This window comes from Zingiber officinale, chromosome 5A (assembly GCF_018446385.1).
Source record: "Zingiber officinale cultivar Zhangliang chromosome 5A, Zo_v1.1, whole genome shotgun sequence".
Taxonomy (NCBI): Eukaryota; Viridiplantae; Streptophyta; class Magnoliopsida; order Zingiberales; family Zingiberaceae; genus Zingiber; species Zingiber officinale.
Genome location: NC_055994.1, coordinates 108,146,762 through 108,172,713, shown reverse-complemented (window position 1 = coordinate 108,172,713; position 25,952 = coordinate 108,146,762). Strand labels below are relative to the sequence as shown.

General features: G+C 35.8%; 2 protein-coding genes across 2 annotated transcripts; both read left to right on the top strand.

The window, feature by feature from the left end:
- Positions 1 to 918: 918 nt before the first annotated feature.
- LOC121981356 (psbP domain-containing protein 7, chloroplastic-like) lies at positions 919 to 2,002 on the top strand. Its single transcript, XM_042533823.1, has 3 exons — positions 919 to 1,228; positions 1,314 to 1,530; positions 1,597 to 2,002. Exons 1-3 carry the CDS (start codon positions 928 to 930, stop codon positions 1,910 to 1,912), a joined length of 834 nt encoding a protein of 277 aa, XP_042389757.1. The 5' UTR covers positions 919 to 927; the 3' UTR covers positions 1,913 to 2,002.
- A 1,465-nt stretch (positions 2,003 to 3,467) lies between these two features.
- LOC121981355 (DNA repair protein UVH3-like) lies at positions 3,468 to 20,667 on the top strand. Its single transcript, XM_042533822.1, has 15 exons — positions 3,468 to 3,702; positions 3,777 to 4,027; positions 4,112 to 4,314; positions 4,438 to 4,561; positions 6,093 to 6,170; positions 6,257 to 6,310; positions 9,134 to 9,318; positions 11,572 to 13,108; positions 13,624 to 13,818; positions 14,276 to 14,361; positions 16,940 to 17,192; positions 17,270 to 17,406; positions 17,767 to 17,851; positions 18,369 to 18,911; positions 19,643 to 20,667. The coding sequence occupies exons 1-15, from the start codon at positions 3,615 to 3,617 to the stop codon at positions 20,300 to 20,302; spliced, it is 4,479 nt and encodes a 1,492-aa protein (XP_042389756.1). The 5' UTR covers positions 3,468 to 3,614; the 3' UTR covers positions 20,303 to 20,667.
- Positions 20,668 to 25,952: the final 5,285 nt, after the last annotated feature.

Sequence of the window (25,952 nt, the reverse complement as noted above, 5' to 3'; positions counted from 1 at the left end):
TACAACGACTTGTGTTTCGAAATAGGACTCCAAATTTCGAGCTCTGTCGAACTTTCGAAGTCTTGAAACTCTTAAGAAAGGAGAGAGAGAAGAAAACCCAAAGAGAATTCACAACTTGAAAATTGAGTGTTTTGATTGGAAGAAATAAGATTTATTTTATAGGGATGAAAGGTTACCGCTAAGAGATAAAAAGTTTTTTCCCAAAGGTAAAAGGATTCACTTAAGCCTTTTTATTATAATTAATTAATTTAATTAATTAATATGATTAACTATTTATTTAATCTATTATAAATATTAATTATTCAATTAATTAATATCATAATAATTTAATCAATAAAATTAATTATAATTTCATACTCATCAATGGTTTCACATACTCTAGTTAGTATTCATCCATAAATCTAATTCGTATGCGAATCAAATTTTCATCCGATCATATAAGAGTAACTTTTCATTAGACATTAATTTTTTCATTCACTCAAAAAATTGATTTATGACGATCTACTTACAAAATAGTCATGTCTCATCAAATCAATTTTCTAACATAATTTAAAAATAATTTTTATATTTATGAGAATCAGTCAAATCATATATCTAAGTAAATTTTATTTTACTACTAGACTCATACTCATAATTATTCTAATTATTTAACCAAAGGTAACATCATAGATTTTTTTTAATTTTATTTTTATTAACATTCACAGCACTTTCGTACGAAAAAAAACCAGAGATTGGTTTTTACACGCACCGACAGTGCGGAATTAAAGAATGAAATAGACTTCGATCCACCAAAGTAGTGGGAAATTTAAGAACTAATGTTTTTACACGTGAATTCAACAAAATATATTATTATTATTATTATTATTATTCACAAAAATAAATATGAACTGAAACTCTCGCAGCCATCCAATTGCCAACCTAATCTCAATGGCCTTGCGCGCCGGAGTTCTACCCCGTCCCTCCCTCCTCCTCCCCCGCATCCGCTGCTCCGCCGGCGGTCGCCCCGACTCACCCGCCGGGGAGTTCGCTGCCCTCGCTGCTGCGTTCTTCCGCCGCCGTCTCCTCGCCGGCATCAGCTCCGCCTCCCTAGTCGCCCTCGGCGCCAACTTCGGTGGCCTCACCAGCTTCCTCCTCGGTCTCTCGCCGGAGCTCGGCCGCTCCCTGCGCCTCGACGTCCTCTACCCCGTCGAGGGATTCACTCGCTGCCTCGACTCCACCCACGGCTTCGGTATCGACCAATTCGATCCGATTCAATCGCTAATTACAGCCTCGAATCGAAGCGGAATTTCTAACAAAAATTCAATCTTTATCAGAGTTTATATATCCAGAAACTTGGGTGGGAGACCAAACGCTTCTCTACAGAGCAATAGAAAAAGCAGAGTCCGAGAGGTCGCTGGATCCTCCGCCTTTAAACAACGGTCGACAGCCCACCCGACCGATGAGCGAGCCGGTGGCCGCCTTCGGGCCGCCGGGATCCACCGGCGAGCTCAACGTCAGCGTCATCGTCTCCACCGTCCCCCGCGACTTTGCGTATGCCCTGCTCATCTCCTCCTCCCTCTCCTCCTCCTCCATTTCAAAATTGATTTTTTTTTGCAGAATCGAGGACTTCGGCAGCCCAAAGGAAGTGGGCGAGACGGTGCTGAGGAGGATCGCCGGGTCGAGAAAAAGAACAGACGTGAATGCTGCTCTCGTGGATGCGTCGGTGAGGGCGGATGCTTCCAAGAAAGTCAACTACTACAAGTTGGAATTCCGCGTGGAGGCGCCGTCGTTCCGCCGGCGCAACGTCGCCGTCTGTTGCGCCAGAGGCGGGAAGCTGTTCACTCTCAATGCGCAGGCGCCGGAGGCGGAATGGCCTGAGGTGGAGCGGGAATTCCACGCCATTGCCGACTCCTTCAGCCTTACCGATGCGTAGAAGGAAGTCGAATTCTTCGTTTGAGTCGTTGAAGTTCTTTGCTCGATCGATTTTGCTAAATCAATCGATATGAAACTTTTTTTTTTCTCAGAGTTTTTGACATCGATTGAGTTCGCTTGTGAAAATTTTTTGACTTCTGTTCTTAGTTTACTTAAAATCCTTTTTTTTAAGAAAGATATTAAAATTAATTTGCTAAAGCTGAAAATGAATTTTAAATTATTTATTTATTTTTATCAAAGTATTTCCATAATCTATTTATTTTTGATAATTTTTGACTAATTCTCTAAGTATGTATTTTGTATTTATCAAATTATAATTATATTTGTTTATCACATATTAAATAATAAAATTTCAGATGAAACACGGATAAATCATAGGTTAGATAGGCGTGTTAGTGATTGTGATATATAATTTTATTTATTTATTTATTTAGTTTTCTATTATACTAACTTTTTTTTTCATGATCTTACTAGTGTGGTAACAAAAATTATATGAGTTTGTATTTTTAAGAACAATCACTATTTATCTCTTTTAATTTATATACTTAATTAAGTCAAATTTGAGCTAGATTCAAGTTCACAAAAAAAAAAAAGAGAGTTAAGTTTAAATAATTATTTCAATGATTTAATTGATTTTAGTTTGACTTGGCTTAATTAAATTTGACATAGTTAATTTATCAAATAAATTTGAACAATTCAAAGTTTGATTTAGTTTGACTCATTTATATCCTTATTATTATAAAAAAAATGATTAATCAGGTTGGATAACGTCGAGTCTGAAGTGATCGATCCGACATGAAAAATTTTCATCAGTCATCAAGATAAATCGAGAAGCGCTCGCAGCGGTCATCCCATGAACCCAGTATCCTTTAGTTACGTGTCCCATTTGGAGGAAAAATTTCTATAAATTTATATTCCTATTATTATAGATCCAAAATGTAATGATTGGAGAAATGTCAATTTTTGTAAAGCTAGTAAAAAACAGACGACCATGAAACACTCCGGTCAGTGCAAGATTTCTGAAAAGGAGTTAAAAAATATGGTACCATCATGATCCCCTCATAATTGTCCATATCAGAGGGAGTTTTAGTCCTATCAGATGAGTCTAGTGATTAGTACATGTCATCATAAGGTCTGGAGTTCGAATCTCGATAAAGTCGAGGTAAATGTCTCCCTTATGTGTTAGTCATTATTTTAAAGGTTAGTAGTCGTCAGTGATTTACTTCTTCCGTGTTGATCATGAGACGGATTGATGGAGACGCTGGGAACGAATATATTTATTTTTTACCATCGTATTAGAGGGAGTTTCATCAAAATTCAAATTGATAAATACATAAGTTAATGTATTGTATATAATTTTACCTGGTATGTTGCCTCGAGGTTTCCTTCTTCCCCGGTCAAGATAGCCAAAATCTACAAAATCGAGCGACCTCTATCCTTAGGCAGGAGTTAAAATGGAGATTTAGAAACTACGAGGGCATTTTTAAAAAGGTCAAAGAATTATAGGCGTAAAATGAAATTTTCTTATAAAACAGAGAGAAACCGAGAAAGTTCCCTTTCTCTCTCCATCTCCACCGACCCAAACTGCCAACGTAACTTGCCGCGGCAAGATAATGATCGAAGGAAGAGCAGAAGAAAATTCCAAAGTTAACGGGAACGGCAACGGAGACTGCACAAACATCATCAAGCGCAGCTCATAGTTTATGGGAGTGCAAGGGCTGTGGGAGCTACTCGCTCCCGTCGGCCGCCGCGTCTCCGTCGAAACCCTAGCCGGAAAGAAGCTCGCCATCGGTATCCGGCCACTTCCCTAATTTTCTTTCCTCCTCTTCCTCTCCCCCTGATTGATTGCCTCTTCCTCTTCCCAGACGCCAGCATATGGATGGTCCAGTTCATGAAGGCGATGCGGGACGAAAAGGGGGAGATGGTCCGCAACGCTCACATCCTCGGCTTCTTCCGCAGGATCTGCAAGCTCCTCTTCCTCCGGACAAAGCCTGTTTTCGTCTTCGACGGAGCCACCCCCGCCCTCAAGCGCCGCACTGTCGCTGCGCGCAGACGCCACCGTGATAACGCCCGCGCTAAGATCCGCAAGACCGCTGAGAAGCTCCTCCTCAATCATGTGTCTTCCCTTCCTACCTTTTTCTATATCTCTCTTCCTTTTTTCTGTCCTTTCTTATCTGATTAAGCGTGCTGGCTTTTGTAGCTCAAGGCAAAGAGACTAGAAGAATTGGCAGCGGAGATTAAGCAGCAGAGGGGAGAAGCTAAGGAAAAGCCGAATAATGATAATGACTCAAAAGGCAAAAGGGTGTTGGATTCGGATAGTGAAATTGGGACTGAGCCAAGTGGAATCAGACCTAGTGGTGACAAAGGTTCTGGGGTCTCTTCCCAGGAAAACCTTGATGAATTGTGAGAGCATTTTCGAGAGTTTTTACACTTTCCTGTGATTTTTTTTTTTTGCCATAGAAAATTTTCTTTGTTCTTTCTTCATGTTACTAATTAATTTCTCCTTTACACGGTGCTCTTTCTAAGACTGGCTGCATCTCTTGCCGCTGAGGAAGATATGGATGTCTCTACTAATGTGCTTAAGCATTCTGAAGGTGGTCAGGGTAAAGAGGGAGATGATGATGATTATGAAAGTGAAGAAATGATTTTTGTGAGTTTTCGTCAAATGCATTCTCACTCACTATTTTGTTTTGTGCACTTACATATTTGTAATTTGCACAGTACTGTTTTGTTTACTTTTTGTTTTTTTGGTATAAAAACATATGTTGGTACTTTCTACATTTCCTAGAATTCACCAGAAATACTGATACATCATTCTCAATACGTTTGAACAAATTGACTATTGTAAATCATGATTGTTGAATAAATGATACAAGATCTATCCTATAAAAAAAAACCATCTTAGAAAATTTGAGGTTGGGGTTTGGAAATTTGTTTCTGCAAATTGCTTGGTTCTTGAAAATTCTAAATAAGATTTGAGAAATCAGTTTCGCAAACTAGGCTATCATTCTAATCCTATTGTAAAGAGAAGTATCTTTTCAGTAGCCTTTTCTAGAATAAACCAAAACTTAGCCTTTATTCGATACAAACTTTGAATTCCAATAAATACTGGCAGCATGAGCAGAACTATCAATTGAAATTCAAAGATAAACTTCATTAAATCAAAAGGGGAAAGTTAAAAAAAAAAAGGAAGATGAAAGGAAAAGACCAATATAGCAGTTCCAGTATTGCTTTGGAAAAAGACCAATACAACAGTTCTAGTTTGTTGCTTAAGGCTGTTATGATTTACTTTCTAAATGACTATACCATCATATATTTTAGTGTGTTCACCAATAACACTGCACTACAACAAAATTACAGTTATTTTTTGGCCTTCTGGTACACAACTTAAAACTGCAGATGCATAAATGGAACATAACTGACAATGCTGGAGTTGTATCTTTAGCAATTGAGGGATCATTGTTCTGTCTTCTTACATGCTTAGAGCTGTGTCAGTAAAGGGGCATGTGTAAGGAGTTCAAATCTTATCTTGAATCAATTTTGTTTAGTTGCTTCGTTCTTATAAGATGGCTAGATATGTGGATTGAAATAATGTATTGGATAAGATACACCATTGAGATGGCTCATTCAAATTTTTGTTAAGATAACTTACAAAAATTCTATTTAGGTTTTATCCTGCCAATGAGTAGTACACAGTTTCTAATTTACAAATCGACAAGAATCTATTTGAAGGTTGGTTAGAATATTTAGGATGCTAGTCCTCATAGCATTTGGGTATTGCATGATTAAACATAACCCTTCTTCATGCTAAAAAGAAAAATAACCATGCTGGATGCTTTATTTTGTTATTGCAAACTTTAAGGCATTAGCATTGCAGTTCTCAGGAAAAAATGGTGAATGACAATGGAGGATGACAATACAAGATTATGGTGCATATGACAATTTTTACTTTGTAGGGAATTATGAAAAGGAAAATCATAGTACTTGGAATTGTTTCTTTTCAAAAGAGGGAGATTTGATAGATACTCATTCTAAAATATACTGCTATATTATTCTTCTCTATCCTTTGAATACATTTCATTTCAGAAGGTATTAAAGAGAGCTTCTAAGATTTGTTTTACTTAATGATCCTCCACATGTCTTGTAACACGAAACTTATCACAAATAATTGGTAATGGCAGCCTATAGACAATATTCAATTGGATCCAGCAGTTTTAGCCTCATTGCCTCCATCAATGCAACTTGATCTTCTTGTTCAGGTAGTGATAATTTAATGAACTTGTTTGTATGAATCCACTTTGATGTTTGCTTATTTCATCTGTTGCCATTACATATGCTTGTGTAGATGAGGGAGAGAATCATGGCTGAGAACAGGCAGAAATATCAGAAGATTAAAAAGGTTCAGGACTCTTATGGTGATTTTGGTTATTCTTACACCAATTTATCTCTACCTAATAACTTCATTATCTCTGCACTTTCCCAGTTTAAGATTATTAAATTTTGCTAAAAGTTCTTTGAATTTTCAACATTGAAATTCCTTGACCCATGATTAACCATGATAAGACCTCTGCTGAAACTTTGCTTTTCTTCTATCATGGCATTCAGTCAATGAACTTTCATACCTTCATGTTGTTATATTAACACATTTGTTTCAAAATGGAACTCACTGTTATTATTGGAGAAAGGGAATATTGCATTTCCTACAATATGAGCTAACCATTACGAAATAATTGCGATGTATATGTAAGCTTCAACTTAGATTCTGACTCTATAACATCTAATGTGGGACTAAACTCACATGACTAATAATACCTGATACTCTCAATACTCCTCTAGATGGACCACAAATATACACATAAAATCTTGTTAGGTAAACTATAAGGCTGATACATGACTATAATAAAACTAAAATGTAATACTTCCACGTAAGTGATAACAAACCTAAGGAGTTAATAGGACATATAGCCAATGATTGGTCATAGCTGAGTACATTATCTCTTGAGAGTGAATTTCTCCTTCAATAGACACATACAATATAGGACACAATGGACTAATGGAAAATGAAAGAACCGAAGCTCTTGGAAGTAGAGTTGTTTGATGGCTGGTTCGTCAAAAACCCATCATCCGGCGGGCCGGCCCGTTTGGGAAATTCCCAACTCAAGCTGGGTTGCAGGATAGGTGGGCCAGCCCACGAGCCCACCAAAAAATAAAAAATAAAAAGATTGGGTTGCAGACTAAGCGGGTTAGCCGCTACATGAGTCCATTGAAGCGAGCTAACCTGAGCCCGCCACGGGCAGGCCTGCCTTGACCCACTACCCGAGCAGGCTGGCCTGTTTAGGCCTGCCAAATGATGGGTTGGTTAAATTTCAACGCAATCCACTTAAATTGTTTGGTGGGACGGGCCAGCGTGATGAGTTGATGGCTCTACTTGTCAGAGCAATGGATAGCAATCTCGACCTTTTGCTGGAAGCAGTAAATTTAGAACAGGATGTATTTCTGTGCAGGTCTTCATTGGAGATGGATAACACTGTTGACCCTTCGTTGGGAGTAACAAATTGAAGAGGACATTTTTTGGGTTCAAGTCTTCACTTGATAGAATATAATATGCTGAAAGAAGAAATACAATAAGTAAATAAGGTGCCCAAGTGCTGGAAGCAACTTGAGAAGGTTGAGGCAGAGGAAGTTGGAGAACAGAGTCATGAGTGTCTTAAGGGAGACTACTGTCTAAGGACTCCCTTTCACAATGTGACTTGAAGAAGACGAGGTTCAAGGAGTCTGCACTGTTGATCCGGTGCTAGCAAGGAAGAGGTTATAAAAGATGAGAGGCCTGTAAGCAGAAGATGAGAGGTTGGAGAAGAAGATGAATCATTGCTTTGGTTAAGAAGGAAACTAAGGCACTGGAGCGGCTGGAATTAGTGGAGACCCGTAGCAGAGAAAGGGAGCTTTTATGAAAAAAGAACAGCCTTCAATCTGTAGCTTATTCACATGGAGGTTTGTCCGAATGAGGCAGAATGGATGTAGGCATTTTAGGTAGTGGGAGGCACATCAGCCTTACAAGTGGAGACAGGGAACTGCCTGCACACCTTGCACAGTTACACCCACACCTGGCAGCACTACAATAAGCAATGGCATTGGTGCTGTGGATGCATGTGCCACAAGATAGCCAGATGTAGCAGAGAGGACATATGACCATTACCAGGCATCAACACTGGCTCATTGTCGTGTGTGGATGTGTTGCTCATACTGTGCAAGGACATGAGATCTACATGGCAAGAGAAGAGGCACGAGGGCACTCATCAATTGGTTTGCATGGAGAAGGACACACAAGGAAGGTCCTAATGTTGCATAGAAGGTGTTTTGGCGAGAGGATGAAAGTGATGGAGGTGGTTGTGATGCAAGTTTTACAATTTGCGGCTATACCCAAGCACAAAGGACTCAGCCACCTGGGCACTTGTACTATACATGTTCTGGAATGTACTAGATATCACTTACTAGGATATACTAGTTGTACTACACATGTTCCAGAATGTACTACACTGTACTACACATGAACTTTTAAGGTTGCACGGTATCTAGCCAAAGTCTGCAGCCAGTGACACAAGCAGAGTAGGACAATTCACTTTGCATGGACAAGGGAAAAGGGATGAGAGGAAGGATTGAGAAAAATAAGGGAGAGTGGCAAATACCCCTTTGGAAAACCCTAACCTTAATAGGGGGTGACATGATATATATAATGTTTGGAAAATTTGAATGTTGAATGGCCATTGCAGAATATATGTTGGTCTCAGCATAGACTTTAACCCTATACCATTGGAAGTATATGTATGTCTCAACTTAGACCCTAACCCTGAAACATCTAATGTATGACTAAATCCACATGACTAATAATGGCTAATATTCTGGCACTAAGTGAAAAGAAAAAGCTCTCCTCGTGCTTGTAGAAGGAAAAAATCTATCTTCTTTTTCTTTTTTATTCTATTTTACTGAAAGTAGTTTCTGTTGTTTCTTGTTGAAACAGCTACAGCTGAGTGAGACTTGTAAATGTAAAAACGACTATTATATCCATCAGATTTGAAATGTTTGTTTAATACATCTTAAACTGCAACAATATATTGTCTTTTGTTAATCTTCACAATTTAGGTAGTCATTTTGCCACTTTATGTTTATAACCAACAGGATGAATAGGTTTGTGCTGTGTGCTGAGAAACAATTTTGTTTTCAGGCCCCTACTAAATTTTCTGAGCTGCAAATACAATCATATCTTAAAACTATTACTTTTAGGAGGGAGATAGATGAAATACAGAAACGTGCAGCTGGTAGAGGTGTAGCTGGTGTGCAAACTTCAAGGATTGCTTCTGAAGCGAACAGGGAGTTTATCTTTTCGTCATCATTTACTGGTGATAAACAGTAAGATTTTGTGTTGCCCCTCTAAATTCTTTATTGCTGTGAAAGTCTATACTGTGAACATATGATATGCATATTTTGGGATTTAGTTTTTGACTCAATTGACAAATGTTATATTCAAGGTTTAAAATGTCAATCCGTGCTGAGGTTTCGGTCCTAGACCGGAACAATACAGTTTCGGTATTATATCATGCCGTGCCGATGCAGTTTCGGTATTTTTTTTATTTATATATAGTAATTATTAGATAAATATATTTATTGCGTATAATTTAAAAATAAGTTGTATATTGATTTTATATAAGTTCTCCATTATTAAACAACTTAATATTGTTAGAAAAAATAATTAAATATTATTTTCTGTAAAGAAAATTGATCTATCAATAATTTGAATTAAAATTAATACATCATAATTTGTTACCTTGCTAATACTAAAAGGAGTGACGTGAATCAGATGAAAATATTGGTTCTTGTAACATTTTGCTTATGTAACCTCTATAGTTCTCCAACCTAGATTAAATAATCATAATTATATAAATTAATACAAAGATACTATTTTATATATAATAATTATATAAATTAATTATTTATTCATTTAAGTAATTATTAATTTAAATAATATATATTTTAAATATTAAAATATCAATTAAATATTAAAACAATAAAAATAATACAAAATAATTAAAATATATCAGAATATAAATTTAATTTGAAGGGGAGCCTTGGCGCAACGGTAAAGTTATTGTTTTGTGACCAAAAGGTCACGGGTTCGAATCCTGGAAACACCCTCTTGCAAAAAGCAGGATAAGACTATGTACAATGGATCCTTTCCCGGACTCCGCATGGTGGGAGCTTCCTGCATCGGGCTATCCTTTTTTTTTTTTTAGAATATAAATTTAATTTATTAGAATTTTTATAAAAAAACTTAGAATTTTTAAATAAAATTCAAAACAGTAAAAATAATTTCAGAATAACATTTAATAAAATTTATTAATTTTTTATATTTTATTGAGATAATTTAATTAGAGTTTATGAAAGCTTCTTCAAAATATCACACTTAAGTGGGAATTGTTTAATTATTTAAATTAAGATATTAATTTTGCACAGTACATGTCTGCGACGCACGCCTGTGCCCCATTCGGTTCCCTGCACACCTCCGACGACGCTTCCAGTGGCGCCGGAAGCATCCAGCTACGCTTCCGGCTCCGCTGGAAGTGTCGCGTAATGACGCCTCTGTCGCCTCCGACGTTGGTGGAGCGTGTAGGGTGCCAGTTTCACTTCCCCAGCGGAACTAGGGCTGTAAACGAGCCGAGCCGAACTTTGGGGTGTTCAAGCTTGTTTGATAAGATAATTAAGCCGAGCCGAGCTTAAAATAAACCAAGCTTTTGATATGATTGTTCAAGCTTGACTTGGTTTATTTTTTATGAGCTTGAGCTTGGTTTGTTGAGATGTTATCGAGCTCTCAATTCAAAGGTAGATCCGCTACCTTAGCGGCCCCCCTAGTGCCGACCCCACGGATATGGAGGGAGGTTCATGCAGGTACACAGGCATGACGGGGTAAATCCCAGGTCGTCAGTTCTTGAGAATCGACCCCTGTTTATTACGCCAGAGATATCATGCGCCCACCGTCTGCGCTACGCCCTAGGGGCTATCGAGCTCTCAATTCAAGCTTGGCTTGAGCTTGATTCGAGTTTGGCTCGTTTATATATTATCGAGCTCTCAATTCCAGCATGTTTGATTGTTTGAAATTTTTAGTTGTTTAATTGGTTGAAACTTTTAATTGTTTGATTGGTTATTGAGCTTGACGATTCAAACTTATCTGTTTATTTTATGTTATTTTATTGTTTATTTATCATATTGAAAAGAGTTTTATTAATGAATATGGTTCATGAATATTGTTCACGAACGTTGTTTACGAACGTTAACAAGCTGAATACATATGTGTTCAAGCTTGTTTGTTTAGTTTAACGAGCTGTTCAAACTTATTTGTTTAATTAATCTGCCAAGTCGGACACCAAGTTTGTTCATGAACATTTGGTTCATTTACAGCCCTAAGCGGAATAGTAAAAATCGTCTGTGCCTCCTGGCACGGAATGACATTTCAATGGCTAGTTATATTTATGTTTTACTCCCATCAGTTTAAAAGGATTGATTGTTCTCTGTCTTATGATGCTTAGTATGCTAGTTAGCTGTTAATATTTATAGTTTGAATTTTATATTTAAGCATTTGCCAATGAAATTAGTATCTTTCTATTTTAGGATGCTTACATCCAGAGGAATTGCTAATAGTGGAAATCAGGATCATCAGGCCTTGGCCAAGCCAAGCACCTCAACAAAGTCGAGCTTCCTCGCTAGTCAGTCTAAATTGCTAAAAGATGTTTCTGTAGATGGAAGTGCAAAAGATTTTGGTCCTGATGTTGAGACATATCTTGATGAGAAAGGGCACCTTCGAGTTAGCAGAGTGAGAGGATTGGGAATTCGTATGACTCGTGATTTGCAGAGGAATTTGGATTTGATGGAAGAGTATGAGCAGGAGAAAAGAAAGAGAGATAACTGCATTGATCCAGTGACTTCCTACACCCCAAAAGAAGTTGAATCCGAAAGTCATTCTGAAAATGTTCAACTTACAGACACATTTGTAAGTAGTGAAGGAACAGATAAGAAAATTCATAACAAAGAGACTATCCATGGATGTGAAAGTGCAATTGAGATATCCTTCTTAGATGATGATAATGGGATGAATGATGACTTCTTCATGCAGTTAGTGTCTGGAGGTCAAACATCTAACATGCCATCAGAAGGTGTTCATTCAGACAAAATTACAAATGATTCTGAGTCTGATTCCATCTGGAGTGAGGGTCTGGTTGAGGCGGTTAGCGAAAATCCAAACAGTTTAGCAGAGGAGATAAATGGAAGTCCAAAAGCTGACTATTGCGCAAGCAAATCTACTTTAGCTGAGAACCCATGTGAAGAAGCTGACATGGATTGGGCTGAAGGTGTTTGTCATGAGCCTCAAGAAACTTTTCATTGCCAAGGTGAATCTGAAAAACATGTTTCAAAAGGATTGCTCGAGGAGGAAGCTGATATGCAAGAAGCAATAAGGAGAAGTCTGGAAGATTTTAAAGATCACAATTCCCCAACTGTTTCTTTAGTAAATAAAGATTTAGCAAGTTCATTCACAGACCGGGGCTTTGATGCTGAAATTTCACAGAATCTGATAACATCTGTTTGCCTAGACTCTAATTCTGGAGCTAGCTTATTGCATAATGATGAAAAGTTGGATAATTCCAGCAAAAAAGAGGATGATAACATAATGACATCACAGGCAAACAATACTTCACCATGCAAACCTTCTGATGAACTCCAAAATCATTCTTATTTGACTAAACCCATGGAGGGATCTTGTAATGTTAATTCTAATACCAATTCAAAGGCCATGGATAATAACTCTATAATGGTTCTTGGTCTCTCTATTCCTGATGGTCGGAATAGTTGTGGATTGGATCAGTCTTCTGGAGCAGGGAACAATAATTCATTTTCTGAAATTATGGAGGAATTGGTGGCTAATGCTGGCATAGAGCAACATCAAGTTATTGAGAAAACTAATATTGCTTCTAATTTTATGGTAGACCAAAGCATGGAAAGTACTCTTAGTTATCCAATAGAAGTATCTGAAGCTAGTCTGGACAATGAAATTTCACTACTTAGACAAGAACGTGCAGATCTTGGTAATGAGCAAAGGATTCTTGAGCGCAATGCCGAATCTGTGAACAATGAGATGTTCGCTGAGTGTCAGGTGTTTTCTTCAATCTCTTTTTTAATGTCTCAGGTGGAAGCTTTAATATTAAATAGAGTTACTAAATTCTTAGTTTCTGCTATTTCCATTCAGAGATTATAATATGTTCCCTATTTTCTTATGGAAGTAATGGCTCAACAGTACTGAATGAAGCAATTTTAAAGAACTGATCAATAAATGAACTGTCAATATTTTCCTAGAAATCAATAATTTTGTACTTCATCTTTATTATTTTAGAAACATAAAAGCTGCAACGTTGGCTCCATGATAATTTGTTATCATGGTGTATACTAGTTAATCGTTTCATCCGATCGACACCTGCCTATTGAAAATGAAATCACCATCTTTTACAGCATTAGAGATTTTGCATACTAATTTATGGCTTTCATCCAACTGTGAGGGAGTGGTGCAAGGAATAATAAAGATTTAAGAAATTATTTGGAGTGTAAGGTTTTTTTTCGCATAAGTTTCTGTTTCTTTTTTACATCTCTGATCTCTTTTCTGGAAAAATGCAGGAACTATTACAAATGTTTGGATTGCCTTACATAATTGCACCTACAGAAGCTGAAGCTCAATGTGCTTATATGGAAATGACAAAGCTTGTTGATGGTGTTGTAACTGATGATTCTGATGTCTTCTTGTTTGGGGCTCGAAGTGTCTTCAAGAACATATTTGATGATAGGAAGTATGTTGAGACGTATTTCATGAAGGTCTGTTTCTTTAACCTATGAAATTGAGTGGTGCCTCCATTCTTAAATCTTAAATATTGTAATAAAAATGTATACCCCTAATTTTTCTGAGTTTTTTAGCCCTAATGTATAACCACAATGTTTTGAGGAAAAAGAGAGCTAAGTTTTGAGTTCAAACTGCCTTGCATGGATTTGGTAGATGAAGTTCTACTTTATACCATATGGCCCAACCCATGTCACACGTCAACAACAGAAATTGTCATGAGCTTACCTTTATATTGTGCTGTCCTGTATTGCTTTGTACACTTGGATCCATGATTAAAATCCACTTTACAAATTCTTAATTTAGATTCCATTGTATGTATGTGGACCTAAATTTGTTTTTATATTAGTTTTATTATAGTCAGTTTTCTGCAAGCATGATTTCTTGCCATTCGATTGTCATTTTTGAGCTTTTTTCTTTTTCCTATTATATCAGGACATTGAATCTGAGCTTGGATTAAATCGAGAAAATTTGATCCGTATGGCAATGCTTCTTGGAAGTGATTATACAGAAGGAGTCAGGTAAGCGCAATAGTGAAGTGGTATGTTTACTTTGCGTGTATCACAGATTTGTTCATTATGTTTGCCTACTTTTACATCGATCAAGAAAATTCCTGCAAAATGAAGATTAATAAGCTATGGCAGATTGAATAATTCTGTCAATTCTCATGTATCAGTATTGATTGAAAGATTTTGTTAAGAATCTCAAATATTATGAGTCTGTAATTTATTTTCCTGTGGTAGATGAGCAATGTTCATTAAAATTCAAATTTATTTATTTTGAGTAAATGTATTAGATTTTATATTCATTATTCTATTATATGGTGTATGGATATTTGCTATTTTAAGCATACCTCGAATAAAATAAATGATATATGAATATTTCAACTCTCGAGTCCTGCATATAACATGAATAGAATAATACCACACTTCATTTAATTGAATTAAGAATTGTTTTTTCACTTCCCATTTTAGGCTTTTGAATTTATCTGGCCAATGGGTGGAGTTTCCCCTTTGCTTCATATTTCTAGGAAAAGTAATTAAATTGGTTAACTTTGTTCTGTATGACAATTAACATCTTTTAAGGGAGTTGTTATTGATTATTCAACTTTTCCACGGTGAATATCTTTGAATCTTTCAATATTTTTTATTATTCTCCCATCAAATTGCTACCACTTGCAGCCCTGAATTATGCATTAAGAATTTCCTTAGGATTTCGAATAGTCTCCCTATATCATTGCTGTGCCTGAGTGAGAAAATTTTTTAAGTGTCTGCAACAATGCATTATTGGAAATAAAGTATAAATATCTAAAATGGATATCAAAATTAGTTTTTTTTCCTGAATTGGACTGTAAATATAAGCCAAATTAAAGATCTAAAAAGTCCTTATAGAGAATCAGTATATAGGTGAGGATATGAATTTTAAGATTGAGTGATGCAATGCTAAAGTACGATGTTATAGTTTTGTCCCTGCCACACACTTTTTGTTGCCATCTAGAATGGTAGGTTTTTAGCACCACGTGTGCCAACACTTGGCGCGCTCATATGAGAGCCTATTGAGATGAATTTCAATGGATTTTATTGGCACACTTGGCGCGCTCATATGAGAGCCTATTGAGATGAATTTCAATGGATTTTATTTCTTTGATGCCATCTCAGTTTATTTCTTCTAAAAATAAGACTATAATAATTAAAAAGTAAATTGAATTAAAATTTTATTATATTATGTCATACCAATACATACTTCAACATATGTTAAAGACTTAAAGTATGTCAAGATGAATTTAGAAGAGTATTATTCGTAAAATCCTCTCACTATATCAATTAGATAAATTAGATAATTGAATTAAACATGATTTTGTTACTTGTTTTAACTTCAATATATGTAATCTTTACTCCCATATTTTGTTTCACTTGGTTTTTTTTTTTTTAAAAAAAAAGATCTACAATTAAATAATAAATTAAATTAGAATTTTAAAGAAACAACTACAAAAAAATATTACAAGCATTATTTCTAATCCTCACTGATGTGTGCCAAAGTGTAAATTGGTAGAAGGAATTTTGGTAATTTTTTGGAATGAGTTCATTTCAACCACACCTTATCAGAAATTAGAAGTTTGAAACTGTCAATGACTCACTATGCTAACACTTACTATTGGCCTGATTTTAGTTCAAATGAACAGGATACTACTGTCTTCTCTATATCTTATTGCAAAAATGTTTTTGTGCCTTTAATGCTTAGCTCTATACATATTACAAATGATAGTGAGCAATGAGATAGTAACTATTCGCAGAGAATGTATTGTTGATCAACCTCAGGCAATTCAACAATATTGTTTTAGGTCTTATGTAAGAAGTAGCAGAATATGAGTCATTCCATCAAGTTTGACTTGTAGGTTTAATATGGATGGAGTCATAGCAAGATCTTGTCTAGTCAAACACTCTACAAATAATTATAATTCATGGTTTTGTTTTGGATGACAGAGGACATGGTAAGGAAGAACACAATTTTTCGAGGAAATGCACATCGGCATTGTGAGCTGGACAAGTAGGCTTTGAAACTGAAACTAATGCAGATCCAGCACGGAGAACAACTCAATCCCTTTTTACAGTTCTCTGTAAAAATATTACTGTTCTATCCCAAAAAATCAATGACCCCCCCCCCCTTTTAAAAAAACTCTAACAAACTCCCAAATTAGACCTACAACATTTATTGAACTTACTGATTTCTGCCAACCCTTGGATATTGGAAGAAGAGGATTGAGAAACTCAAAATGTTAATTTTTCTATCAAAAATCAGATGGCATCATGGTCATGTATTGGATAGTTTCTTAAATTTCTCTTTCATCTCAACCTGTAAGTGCTCACATGAACCAATGTATATGTACATTCTCAAGTTTGCACATTTTGACTCCTAGTCAGTTAAACACAGGATTCATTCTTTTTTTTGTTGAAATCTAACAATCATTAGCTTTTTAGAAGATTCACACATCTTAATATCTAGATGCTCTTGTAATACCAAAATGTGTTTTTATATAGTTTACTGAACAAGCTTATTGGTTGATGATATATTTAAATCCTCCAGTTTTTTCTAGTGCAGTGGAATTGGCATTGTCAATGCCATTGAAGTTGTGCATGCATTTCCTGAGAAAGATGGCCTCCATAAATTTAGGGAATGGGTTGAGTCTCCTGATCCAAATATATTTGATGAACTTGGAACTGGTAAGAAGTCAAAAAAGGAATCCTCAAAAGAAAACAATGACGCAAATCTAATGAAAGAGAGTGTTGAGGGTGATGCAATCAAGAACCCTTCTGGCAATGGGGCCGTCAAAGACATCTTTATGGATAAGCATGTCAGTTTGAATACTCTATCCTTTTAACTTGTATGGTTCTGTTTTAATTTTCTCAAACAGTTTACTTTGGCATCCAGAGAAATGTGAGCAAGAATTGGCATATTTCTCCATCATTTCCTAGTGATGCAGTTATTAATGCATATACATCACCTCAAATTGATGAATCAACTGAACCTTTCATGTGGGGAAAGCCAGATTTGCCTTTACTTCGCAAGTAAGTTGATGCTCAGTCTTGTAGTTTTTAAATTGTTGTATAATCTGACAATAATCACTATTTTCATTACTAGGTTGATTTTGTTGCAAATAACTAAGATAACTCGTGATTTGAGTATTGAATAATAATATTGATATAGACTTCCACAGAGTAAATTGGAGGGCTAAGATCTATGTAGCTGACCTGTCTCAATGAGAAATATATGTATTTTTAAAGATATAGCTTAACATGGACATTTTATCAACATGATATATATATATATTAATGAATACTGTTGGAAAGATGTAAACAAATTATTTAGATGCATTTTTCACCTTCTCCTTGAATGTTTTCATTTTCCCCTAATACATACATTTGCAGGTTGTGTTGGGAAAAGTTTGGGTGGACTAATCAGAAGGCTGATGAGTTACTTGTACCAGTTCTGAAGGAGTACAACAAGCATGAGGTTTGTCACTGTTTCCTTCTTAGGTTAATCATTGTTATTCTTTATTCTTTTGTACCATTTTACTTCTATTCAAGGTGAAGTTGCCTTATAGATTCTCAATATTCTGCTTCTATCATAGTAAAGCTTTCTTGTTTTTTTTTCAGAAAAAAACTCTATTATTTTCTGCTGCCTTTCCTTTTGCTGCTGCTTCTACATTTTACCAGTTTCAGCAACCTTACATATGTTGGTTGCAAGTGTTTTACTTTTTTTTTCTTCCTTTTACATTATTATAATTTTATTTAATCCCATCATTTTCTGATGTTCTGATTGTTATAAATTAATTGTACTTCCTAGTAATTCCAAATGCCTTAGTATCCTTTTGGGATAGATTTACAGCATTAAGCTAAATCAATCACTATATTTACAAATTAATAAAACACATTCGCTGGTTGTTGATTTCTGTATCTTCTATAATTCTGCTTTAGTATTTACCCAGAAATTCCTAATCCATCTTTCACTTTTTTGTTATTCAATGTAGACGCAATTGCGGCTGGAAGCATTCTACACATTCAATGAAAGGTTTGCAAAAATACGTAGCCAGCGAATTAAGAAGGCTTTGAAAGGAATGACAGACAACTTGTCACCTGAGTTGACTGATGATCTTGTTAAAGAGGCACCCAGTTCTAGTAGAAAAATAGCAAAAGTATCACAGGAACATATACCTGAGAATTCTTCTGGTCATAACTTCAAAAGAAGGAAAACTCGAAAACAATCAATAGCACAGGAATCTGGAAAAGAGATTGTGGATCCAGATGCTGTGGTTGAAGATTCACTGAATTCTGAACAATGTAAAGTAGTTGATAATAATTTTTTGAGTGTGAATAAGACTGGGAAAGAGGGAAGAGGAAGGGGAAGGGGAAGGGGAAGGGGAAGGGGAAGGGGGAGGGATAGCAGTCGAAGAAAGAGTGTGCTGAAGTCTGACTCTGAATGTAGTAATAATGGAAAAAATAATGATTCTATTGCTGATATTCAAGTGGGAAATCAAGCTGAAGTGCCCAGAGCAATTTTAGAATTGCGTAGAGTAAGTTCATTTTCCTCACTTTCGTGCTATTACACCGATGCAGTCTTCTGTTCTTTAACTCATTGATAGTATATTTCTTTTTATATATATATTTTTTCAAGTATCAGAATCAAATATGGCTGTTGTTACTATGCACATGTATTCTTCTTTGAATCATCGGTAGTATTATGTGACTTTTTATTGTTGAGTTTCAGAACCAAATCTGGTGCATGGAGTTTGGCTGTCTTAAAATGATTGACTTGATCTTCCAGTTGTTTGTAGAAACACTGATTGTTGCTTCAGTTAGCATACTTATTAGACAATTGTATCTCTTATTTTGTGTCTAACTTAACTCTTACCTATCTCATTAACTCATTATGTGCATTTTCTGAAATTTTAATTCATTTGGATGAACTACTTTTGCATTTTCTTCTCCCTCAAAAGATTAAGGACTTCAAGATTTTGAGCAGCGCATATGTTAATTCTTCCAGAACATCACATATCTGTTGTCTTGTCACACACATAGCAAAACTGTATGTTAATTGAGCGCTTGAATTTTGATTATGTTTATCTGCCAATATAGTACATGGATATGGTGGTCCACGATGTGGTTAGTATATTTCAATATATCATGATTTTTAAAATTTTACACTCTAGAGTGATATCATTGTCACTTTTGGTAATTTTCTTACCGGATGTAGTCTGCTAAACACAATCTCTAATTTGTTCTCATGCACTTATGATTGTTCCAGTCCAGCAGGCTGCTGAAACAAGTTAAATATGCAGAAGATTTTGGAGCCGATGAAAATGGTAGGACTTCAAACCAGTATAGTAGTGAGCTGCAAGAAGTTGCAAGAGAGCAGGACCGAAGTGATAATGACAGTGCGCATAGAATTGGGCATTCTGCCAATATTGACAAAGGAACATGTTCATTTTCAGAGGATTGCCCTTCCCGAGAGCATCTTTTCTCAGGCGGTGGGTTTTGTGTTGATGAGAATGATGGAAAAGATAATATGGACCAGATTGCTGCCAACCAAACACATGGTTCAACAGAGATTCATTTTGAAGATAGGCATGGAGATGCTAGCTATGACCTCAAGCATGCTCTGGAGGAAGCATCTTGTGGAGAGTATTTGCTTAGTGGTGGTGGTTTCTGCATTGATGAGAATAATGAAAGAGTTGTTGCAACTCAGTCAGCTATAACTAACATCAGAGATTTGGAGCTTGCTAAGAACTCTGAAGATCCTGAAAATATTGGCTTGGATAATTTTGAGAAAGACGACACCAACAAAGAGTTGGATCCTCAAATTCATTCAGTGCTTGATGAAAATATTAGTTTGCGTTCTTATGGTCATACCAACTCTGGTTTAAGTGCTATGTCTTCCTTAAGACGGAAGCGGTGGAGAAAATGAATAGGTATGACAGTCTTGCAGATAACTATTCGAAACAGGTTCAATGTTTGAAAGATTTTGGCATGGAGGTACAGATAGCTGTAAATGAGTGATCACTTTGATGGCTATTGTTCATTTGAAATATAAAGCAAGTTGTAGAGGCATGGCTATGTTAGGCAGCCTTCGCTTCACTGAGATACTAGGAGCCAGCACTAGGTCACCTTTTCATTGTTTATTTGAATTATACATGATTCAGTATCACCACGGGTGATGTAGTTTATGGAAAATGTAAAGATAGACGTGAAGCAGTTTGTAGTCCTGGAAGAGTTTTTTTTTTCCTTTGTTATCTGAAATTGCAAAATCCAAAATGCAATTATGTGGAAAAAGACGATTCACTCGTCCTAGTGTCTCTGTCAATCTGTTCCTTAGTTAATATAGAAGAGGTAAATCATGGATGATTACTAGTCAGTAGTGCAGGTGGTAAGGAGATATGTTTGGACACACTAAATTTTTTTTTTCTTTGCTATCTGAAATTGCAAAATCCAAAATGCAATTATAATTAATGGAGCGCAATTATAATTAATGGAGCAGTGGTGCTGTGTAAGGCCATGTTTAATTAATGTGCAGCGATGATTAATATCAAAAATATTTTGCATCATTTATTGCCTCCCAAAATACAGCATCTCTCGGTGTCTATGGCGTTTGCAAATCCATTTGGATTAATCCCATTGACTATATTTAGCAATATTGAATTGTTCTTAGAACAAAAAGTGTTCAAGGCATTGTAGAGATAGTAAATGGATGGAGATTTATTATTTAAGATTGAGGGATCAAGAGGTTTTTCTTAGGTCACGTATCTATTGAGAATTAATCTCTTATTTTATTATAATAAATTTATCCAACTGAACATTCCTATGACAACTTGAACGTTTTATTATCGGTAATTACCAAAAGGCGTACTAGGTTTAATGTATTTACCAAAAAGCGCATCATGGTTTTGTATTTACCAAAAGGCGCAGATAAGTGATGTGTATTACCGAATATAACCCTCCCGCCAACTCCTCTGATCAGTCATCATTTCCCAGGCATCCGAACCATATTTTTAAATAACTTTGATTTTAAAAAAATAAAATCGATCATTAGGGTACCTCCCTCCTTCGTGACACAACTCCGTCTTGTGAAACCCTAGTTTAGTGTTCGTGAGCCATCAGTTCGAGTTTTTCTCAAGCGGCATCTAGCATTTCAGTTCAATTAAAAACCAGGAGTGTTCGTGAGCCATCAGTGAAGGATTCTAGGGTTTACATTAATTAGCTAGTATCATAATGGCGCAAAGACGTCGATCGGGTGTATCATCATCCTCTCCACATCAATTAGCTGTAAAAGTTATCATTTTACAAACTCTGTGATATTGAGAAGCTGAACTAGTATGAGTTAATTTTTTTTTATTTTTATAAAGTATAGGGTTCAGTTGATGTTGCACAGAAACTGCATTGGAACAGTGTCCTCGGTCACTTTAAAAGTTTTTTTCAACCATCCACGAAGAAAGGAACGCATGAAGGCTCTGTTATTTTACATGACCGACACATAGTGCTGATCAAACAGTCATCCTTTCGTATTTTTTTGGACATAGAAGATATGCAGCACATCCGTGGGATTTTGGTAAATATATTTCAAAATTAGGATTCAAGTAGTCAAACCTTTAGATTCTCAGGTACAATTTATAATTTTGTATTTTAATTACAAAGTAGTTGTATTGTAAAATTTAATCTTTTGCTAAACGTGGGCCTGATACGATGCTGTATCAGGCCCAACGTGGGCATAATACGATGTCGTATCAGTGCTTGATATGACATCGTATCATGTCCACGGTGTTCCTAATACTTTTGTATGTGTTGGTAGAAGTCTAATAATAATTTAACTTGGTCAGGTGTTCCGGTTTGCTTCACAAGAGGAGACGTTTCATTGCTGCTTGGTATTGCAGACCGAGGAGCTTCAATTCCGATCAATTCAGCTAAAGCATCCAGTGACCTCTTTCTAAGTTACTTCTCAAACAAAAAAGAAGCTACTAGATCAAGAATTGAGGAGTTGCTTAAATTTTATGGCAATCGCGTTGAAGTCGAAGATGATGTTTTATTATTTTGCAAATTCTATATTTTGTATATATTTGTCTGTGTCTTATTTTCTTCTAGTACATATAAGGTCCCGTTAAGTCTTATAGATATAGTAGATGATTTTGAGAATCTTGATAGATTCAACTGGGTTGAAGCAATTCATGAATTTATGGCTCCACAATTACCTAAGATTGGGGACATATTTTCATCAACTGAGACAAAACATGCTAACACCAACCTCCCTTACCTAAAGGGATTTGCTGGTCTTTTGGCAGTAAGTGTATAATTTGTGTGAAATTTTTTAATATTTTGCGAATAATTTTAAAATAGTTAACCCTTGTCATGGTGAATCAGGCATGGTTTTTGGAGCATGTTCCAATCCAAAAACCGTACAAAATAAAAGGAGCCAGAATAAATAAGTGGAGGAATATTCCTTCACATATTAGTAAGGTGAGAGAATTGATTAACCAAGTTTCATCTGAAGAGGTAAATTTAGAATACTTTGACTATAGTTTGGTTAAAAAGTATTGTTTTAACATGTGGTTTAATATTCTTACAGGTTGTGATTGACCTAATCCCTAACCAAGATGAAAGATCATTGGTTGAGAACCTTGCTAGCATTGATGACAGTCCACATGCAATGGAGATATCACAAATTGAAGTCACTGTAGGAGGAAGGCAGATTAATAAGGATTGTTGTAATTGCATTATTCAAGCAAACATAATTAAAGAGCTAACAATGGAGAACATGCAATTGAAGGAGAGGGTGAAAGAGTTACTTAAAATAGTTGAAAAAAAAGGCATGGAATCTCAATATAGTGAGCCTGTAGACGATCCTCAAATTGAACCTGTAGGTGTTACAACAAGAAGTAGGAGAGGACGTGACAGAAGTCGCTATGATTACAGGGATACTCCAATTGATAGTCCATTGTGGCTCAAAACTTTACCTAAGAGGCAGCGTAGAAATATACATATAAGTGAGCCTGCGGAGAAAGTTACAAGTATAGGAGAAGGAAAAAAAGTTGTCAAAGAATATGTTGTTGTGGGCAAGGGGAAAGGAAAAATTGGTTTGGATGAAATGGAAGAAGAAATTAATATTGTACAATTGATGGAAGACAAATCTGATGAAGAGGCAGACAAGGATGTAGATATGTTTGTCAAATATGACAAAATGAGGAAACAAGCAATTGCTGTAAGACGATATCTGCAAATTTCATTGTAATTTGTTAGATATAATGGATTATCTAATTGCCTTTTTTGTTTGTATGCATAGTATGTGAAGAAGCAATTTAAGTCTTCCAAGAAAAAAAAACAAGACGAAGAGGTGGCGTACTTGTTAAAAGCCTTGGAGGAAATAAAGTATGTAAATTAAATAGTTGAATAGTAAAGTATATTATATGCTTATCTGATTACATAGTTGGGCTAAGGTTATCAAAAATAAATTTGTAAAAATAATCTGTGATTTGTTTACTTTGTAGGTTTACAAATGATATAGTTTGGGAGGAACCACCCTTTTGTTTAAATTTGTATTCCCTTTTATCTGGTGGGAATGGAGAAATATTGACAAGAGGGGATGTAATAGACACTTATTGTAAAATTTTATTTAGGGGGGCATTCCCGTCTGGAAGCACATATAACAAGTCAATATATTGTTCAACTTTTTTCACAGTAAGGAATTAATTTGATTATAGTAAAAAATAGAATTCTTTTTATTATTTGGTTATGTATGTATGACTTTGCATATTTGTAGTCATTAATGAAATCGTCAAGTAAGTTTGCCTTCCAACACATGATAAAGACGGATAGATGAGATGAAGAGGTAAGGTATATATTTATACCTTTGTGCAGTGATAATGCACACTTCCACTTGCTGGTGGTGGACACCAAATCAATGACGTTCAATCAGTACAATTCTCTAGCAAGTGGAAGTAAATACAAATATGAATTTGAAGCAGCGGTGAGCATCTAATAATAATGTGTATGTTTGTATTTTAATATAAATGCTAGTTGATGGAAAATGGAAATTTCCTCTTCAATCTTCAGATATCAGATTTTAAATTATTTAGTCGTGAGCACGTTGCTGCTATTCATCCAAACTTGGAAAGGCATTATCCGTTTGATAGATGGGTCTCTCGCACAATTGAATGTCCACAACAACAAGCAAGGTAAATCGAGCATAACGTGTGAATATAAATAATTGATAAAAAAATATTGACCCTAAAAATGTTGTTGTTCTTTACAGCGTTGACTGTGGCTTCTTTGTGATGCAATACATTCGATGTCTCCTATATGATATGAAGATGGACTTCAAACAAGGAGACATGAAAAAGATTAGAATTGATGTAATGGTATCAATTTTGAGGGATAAGTATTTTAAAACATTGGATTAAATATCCAGTCTTGTAAGACAAAAACTTGTATAGAATGTAAATGCACTTATTACGTAGTGTATGACTTTTAATATCTTTGTATGTAGTATTTGTTGTATAATACGGTGGTATGTAGTATATGAGAAGATTATAAACTGTCACTGGAATATTAATAATATTGCATAGTGATTAGTCAAATATAAGTCACAATATACAAAATGCGATGCTGGTGCTTATCAGTGGAAAGACACAATGTATATAAGTTATAATGCACACCATTTCTATCTTTTCAAAACTGAAAACATGATAACGGTTGGGATTGTTTAAAAAATCAAATAGGCTCGGACCAATAGTCGGTTTCAAGAGCACAACGTCACTAGGTTCCGTGCCAACTGCCACGGAGCAATACCTTATAAGAAATGGGGTATAAATACATTTTGACACCAGATATACCATCTTCCCAGTTAGAACTTCACAGGGAATGTGATTTCAGGTGCATCCAAGTAGGGGAGGGCCATCAGTGGGTTTTGGTCAAAACCCACTGATGGACCTTGACACCTCTGATTGAACTCATTTCAGCTATAGTGGTATTCTGGAGTTTCAAGGACTCCAAATATGGTGGCAAATCATTATTTAAATATCTATAGGTGCTAGGAGAAAATTAAAATACAATCAGCCTCCGTTGGGCCTGATATGCTTGGATATCAGGCCCAACGTGGGCCTGATATGAGTATCATTTAATAAAGCATTATTCTATCTCCCCTTAATATAAACTCCAAGCATTCTAACAGGGGCCTGATAAAAAAAATAAAATAAGATCAATTTTAAAAGTCACCTTCCATAGGGTAGAAAAGAAAAGTTGTCCACTGTTCCGTGCCAATTGGCACGGAGCCATACTTCCTAATCAATGGCGTATAAATTATGTTTGACACCATATATACCATCTCCCCACCAAGACTTTCACAGGGGACTTGATTTCATATAAATCCAAGTAGAGGAGGGCCATCAGTGGGTTTCAGTCAAAACCTATTAATGGACCTAGACACCTCTGATTGGACCCATTTAAGTTCTAATGGTATTCTGGAGTTGCAAGGACTCCAAATCTTCTGACAAATCATTATTTATATATCTATAGGTGCTGGGAGAAAAATAAAATACAATCAGCCTTCGTTGGGCTTGATATGCTTGGAT